This window comes from Anopheles arabiensis, chromosome X (assembly GCF_016920715.1).
Source record: "Anopheles arabiensis isolate DONGOLA chromosome X, AaraD3, whole genome shotgun sequence".
Lineage (NCBI taxonomy): Eukaryota > Metazoa > Arthropoda > Insecta > Diptera > Culicidae > Anopheles > Anopheles arabiensis.
In genome coordinates, this window is record NC_053519.1 from 21,651,501 (window position 1) to 21,657,500 (window position 6,000).

Below are 6,000 nucleotides of genomic sequence, written 5' to 3' on the forward strand. Positions count from 1 at the left end.
ACAACGTGAAGGTCGTGATCGGAGACCTTAATGCTTATGTCGGACAGGAGGAGGCATATAAACCAGCCATCGGAATATTTAGCGTCCACCAGCTGATAAACGACAACGGCCTCAGGCTGACTTTGCCTCCTCCAAGCACATGAACATTTGCCGCACCTACTTCCAGCATGCACACCGCATTAGTTACACCTGGAGACACCCTAGCGGTAATTCTAAGTCGACCACGTTCTGATTGACGGAAGGCACTTCTCGAATATTATAGACGTTGAAACGTATAGTGGCGCAAACGTCGACTCGGACCATTTCCTGGTCATGGTAAAGCTGCGCCAGAAACTCTCCGGGTTAAACAACCAACGGAGTCAGCCCACCCCATGGCTCAACCTGGACCGTTTGAAGTGTGCTGGTGTGGCAGAGGGGTATGCGACAGCGCTCGGGAAAGCGCTTCCGGCCGACAACAACATCGCCGCGATGCCCCTCGCAAACCACTGGCGTATGATGGAACGAGCCATTAGCACTGCAGCCCGAACACAAGATCGGCCGCTTACCACGTAGAGAGAAAAATGAATGTTTCGACGATGAGTACAGACGAGCACTATCCGAGAAGAATGCAGCGCACGCCTCCATGCTACGGCATCTAACCCGTCAGAACGTGAAGATCTACAGACGACTGAGGAAACAGCAAACCCTGCTCTTCCAGGTCAAGCAGCGCCGTTTTGAAGAGTCAGACGAACAGTTGCTGGAACAGCTTTCTCAGTCGGGGGACACCCGCTTGTTCTACAGGAGATTGAAGGAGGCAAGGAGCGGGTTTGCTCCTTAAACCTGCAATGTGTCGGGATGCGGAAGGAAATCTCCTGATGGACAAGCGGGAGGTGATCGAAAGGTAGAAGTGCTACTTCGAAGGACATCTGTTGTGACAACAGCGTTTGTTATGGTTCTGGGGAACACCACAAATGTAGAGAGGAAACCGTTGTAGAGTTCCACTGCTCGACAGGAGAAAACTCCATCGCGATTGAATCGCGATGGCGGGAGGTGGTGACAGGATAAAAGGGCCGGAGGACGGACTCCCGGCCTCTTTTCGCGCCAGTTACTCGGAGAATAAAAAACGAATTTTGTGATTTTTTGCCACTAAGAAATATCTACGAAACTTTCTTTTGAGTACCTTTTCGCAACAACATCTGAATGGATCAGAGACAGGAGAGGCTCAACAAGGCAACGCAAGTGGCAGAACAAGGCAACCACCACGGCAGCAGCACAGTAGTAACAACAGCGACAGCAACGGCGCAGACGACGAGGTGCCCCCGCCATCTCTGGATGAGATTGCCAGCGCCATTAAGCAGCTTAAGAGCAGTAAGTCTGCTGGCTGTGATGGACTGGCGGCCGAGCTCTTCAAGATGTGGCTGGAGAGGCTTACCGCCAAAATGCATCAGCTGATCGTGAAAGTCTGGGAGCAGGAGGAACTCCCGGAGGAGTGGAAGCTGGGTGTCATTCAGGGCGACAGGCTGGATTGCTCGAGCAATCGCAGTCCCTACCCAAGTGACATTTGCTCGAAATTGTTTTCCCATATCTGCTCGATTAGTACTCGATACGCCTGAAATTGTAGATTTGTGTATGATCGAGTGAGTTGAAAGATTTGGTGAGTTCGTAAATTAGACTTTCTTCTATCGATTGACGATGCCGTCGAGCTTATTTTACATTCGTAGCTTAGATTTTTTATGAAAAACAAAATCACAAAATTGTGTGATGTTATTTTGTACAAAATCGATATGTATAAAATGGCTCCATGACCAACTATAACGATAGGAAACATCATTTTCGAGCGAATCTAAAAGAAAACAACGAAAAAGCCGCATCACAGTTGATTTTAAATGCCCTTTTCTAAATTCCCTTAAACTGGTGCAGTTTAAGGGAAGTTAAAGGCTCCAGTTTAAGGGAATTTGCTCGAATTCCCGATTATTCGTGCTCGATAATGTCAATTGGGTAATGCCACCTACAAGATCCTGTCCCAGATCCTGTTCTGTATCTGTGTGTATGGTGCAGTGCATCTAAGTGCAGTGGTGTTCTAGGTTGTCTCGTAAATTTTATATGTGTTAAGTGGTGCAAAGTTAGGTTTTACTACTTAAATTTTTGCTACCGGCGTAGATGAATATTGTACCGATAATATGTGTAGTTTGTTCAGTAGTGTTAAACAAATTAAATTGTGATTAGTGCATCTTTTGTGAATTTGACGAGACATTCGGCAACGACGCTTGATAGCAACATTAGCGATGATTATGGTATATGTGCAGGCATGAAGGTAAAGTAGTGTCTGTATTATTCGTTTGTAATCCTGTCTTCCTCTTCGGAGGGAATTCTCACCTAGCGCCATGGAGCGCTCACCGGAGTGTTCTAAATGCTTCAAGACCGTGGTATCAAGTGGTGAACCGGTATTATGTCAAAGGCCATGTAAAGGTGTTTTATATCAAAGGTGTTCGACACTTACGAAATTAATATGAAAATCAGTAAAAGACAATGCAAATGTTTTCTACAAATGTGAGAAGTGCATATCTTCGTCTCAATCAGTTAGACTTCCATGCTAGTTAGATGCTCTCAAAAACGCTCTCTGGTTTAGAAGCGAATGTAAGCGCAGAAATAACAACATACATAGAAAAAGAAATACAGTGACTAAGAACGGAGATGTGTGATACAGGGGCGCTTCACGATTCTAGTCAGTTTTTTGTATGGAGTTTGACCGTTGGAGGCTAAAATATGTTTACATTACAAAACCACACAAAAAACTGGAATACAAAAAACACTCTTATAATCTCCATTCAGAAACAGAAGCGATAAAAATCAGCCTTCTAAATTCATACACCTTGGGATAAGCCCACCTGTATATTATATCGACTTGGATAGCTGCTCGAAAACTGCTACACAATGCAAACAGCCGACAGGCTGAAATTTTTAGCCTACGAACTTAAAACGGATAGGGCCCCAATGTTGGAAAAAGTTTTGGAGATAGTGGTCAACAATTGGTAACATTTCTGAATACCAATCAACTATTAGCTCGCGAGCAATCCGGATACAGGGAAGGACACTCATGTGAAACTGCTCTAAATTTGTTGATTGCAAAATGGAAAGGTTCGATAGAAGATGAGATGTCAACCGCGGCAGTGTTCTTAGACCTTAAAAGGACATTCGAGACGATATCCAGAACTAGATTGCTACTGACCCATATGGTATTCAAGGGAAAGAATGGAAATGGCTTGAAAGTTATCTTAGCGAAGAACACAACCAACTAAATTTGGAAATTCTGTTTCGAATCTATTATAACTCCTAAGTAAAATACCTAGGAGTTATAATAGATGAAAAACTTTAGTTTGATGCTCATATTGATATTGTAACAGCCAAGGTAGCAAAAAAGTGTGGTAAAATTCTACTCATTAGAATTTACAAAGACATGTACCAAATACCAAAATTGGCCAGTGGCTGCCAGATGCGCTAGTGAAATAAAAATTTCGCTAGCGAATAAAATTAGTAAACCCGCAATGAACGACACCCGTTCACTCATGTTACCTTTAAAAACACTTAAATTCCCTTGTATAGTGTGGAAGGAAAATACAGGGTTTTCCGCACAACAAAATCGGTCAGTTTTTGAGCTCGGTTTCTAGCTCGCTTTCCGTCGAAACCGATCGAGAAAGCGAGCAGAAACGACCCAAGAGCCGATCGAAGCTCTTGATCTATTGAGGCGTTTACGGCCTTTCGAGAGAACACGCTGTTTGTCTCTTTCTGACAAAAAAAGCTCCGGTACGCGACCATGTTGGTTCAAAAACGATTATGGCCGAAAAATAGTTCACACCCATGTTCTCTTTCTCCCCTCCTTCCCTCCTCCCCATCCTTTCACCTCGCTTTATCATTAATGGTTATTGCTCACTAGCTACATTGAGCGAGAGATTGAGAAGTCTTCGATCGCTTTGCGCAGCGGGTTACTTAGCCAATCGGGCGTCGTCAAAGCATTATCGGTCGCCGTAAATACTTTTTCGGGCGACGTAAACCCTCAATTGGGCATTGTCATTTCTATTCGGGCCTTGTGAAGTATGAATCGGGCATAGTGCAGAATGAATGCGGCCTACTCTTGAAAGTGTCAAATTGGTAGCTCTGGTGTGTTTGATCCATTCTTCTTCTTCTTTGGCACAATAACCGCTGTCGGTCAGGCCCTGCCTGTACCCACTAGTGAAGTTAACTTGGCTTTCAGTGACTTGTTTTTACCATAGCAGGATAGTCAATCCTACGGTCTATTCGGGACTTGAACCCATGACGGAAATGTTGTTACGTCGTACGAGTTGACGACTGTACCAAATGTTGTTAAAAAGTAGTCCTATGGCTGTGAGACCACCTATTCTACATACAATTTAATTCTAAATTCCACCACCAGATCTCTTTCATGCACCTGTATGAATGAAAGCACAATCTAGTTTTGATATATGTTCGAGTTGGTACTTGAATCTAATTCTAGCTTTGATGCTGAAATAATATAGGCTGAAAATCGCAGGATAGTTTTGTGTGTGGTTTTGTATGGAGTGTTGACATGATTGCAATCTCCAGCTGTCAACCTCCGTATCGTGAGAGACACCACTGTTTTAAATACTTAGTTACTTTAGGAGAAATTGTCGAAAACTAGCCCAGGAAACGATGCATGACATGATATACTTACCGTTTGAATTTTCCAAGCGTTTGCTTTTGTTAAGTTGGATGTCTTCTTCTTCTAAATGTAGCAGGTAGGACATTAAATATCCAATGATAAGAATAAAGGTTACGGTACCAAGAACAGATATCGCTGGAAGAATATGTTCGTGTCCTAAATTATCTGAAATGTATTCTAATGCCAGAATGATGCGGTTTAGCATGCGCATAATCGAGCTTTCCGAATTCTCATCAAATAGATCCTAGAAAAAGAAATGACATGAAGTAATATTAGATTTTGTAGGAGTAACAGGTTCTGTGATGAAACTAAAACAACACGTTTAACGCAGCTATGGCAAAATGATAAAATATTTCGTACATGAATTATAACGATATGAGTGTTGCCGTTTCTATATTTTGCTGACAACTGCAAACCCTGCTGCCGTTTTAGTACAACTCTTTCTTTTCATTTGAAAGTGAACCCGTTGTCGGTCAATCTCTACGTAAACCACTAATGCGCTTGTTGATTTGTGCCTATAGTAGAATACGCATGGGGAGTATGGTCCATATGGGGCTTGATAACTAAAGGTGTACCAAATGAGCCAGAACCGTACAGCCATTCAGTTGACGTAAATAATTGAATGAACCGGTTCATAAAATTTTAACTATGTTGTTGTTTTGATGCATTCATTATCATTTTGAAATAAATAAAAAAAACAATTGAAAAACTTGCAACATTCAAAAATTTGTAAGCAAAACAAGAAACGGTACATTCAGCTGCTTTTACGCTATATCGTCAAATAATAAATTTTAAATACAGGTGTCCCCCGAGATACGACTATGTTTGGGACCTAAAAACTATCCCAAAGCAAGGCGTAAGTTGAAAAAGTCGTATGTCGAATATCTATGAATTAGTGAAGCGCGTTGCGTTCCGAACCTGCCAGGTGCGATCCGTTCCAGCATGCAAGCATCCGAACCGCGATCCTTATTTTTAACCCAAGCAGGTTCAAACTGAACCTGTTGCTCCCACCGTTCTTTACGATCCGACCTGAACCGACTGTTATCAACGATCTTATCGATCCGATCTGAACCGGCTGCTCTCAGCGTTCTCGGCTATTTGTTCTGGGCCGGCTGCTCTCAGTGCTTATTGCGATCCGGCCTAGAACGCAAGACATTCTACTCTCTTTGTATTGATGAGCCGGTTTGCCGGTTCAATTTAACTCTGTTTCTCTCAGCGTTCTTTTCGATCCAGTCTGGAACGCACGATCATCTGCTCTCTTTCATACGATGGGCCGATTTGGTACGTACAAAGGAAGCAGGTAAAATCTGAACCTGTTTCTC

General features: G+C 43.0%; 1 protein-coding gene across 1 annotated transcript in view; it reads right to left on the minus strand.

Annotated features, from left to right (window-relative positions):
- Positions 1 to 6,000, minus strand: part of LOC120905724 (dnaJ homolog subfamily C member 16) — a 54,886-nt gene that overhangs the window by 28,243 nt on the left and 20,643 nt on the right. Inside the window, exon 3 of the mRNA XM_040316759.1 lies at positions 4,691 to 4,922. Within this exon, the coding sequence (XP_040172693.1) occupies positions 4,691 to 4,922 (232 nt within the window). The remainder of the gene's footprint in view (positions 1 to 4,690; positions 4,923 to 6,000) is intronic.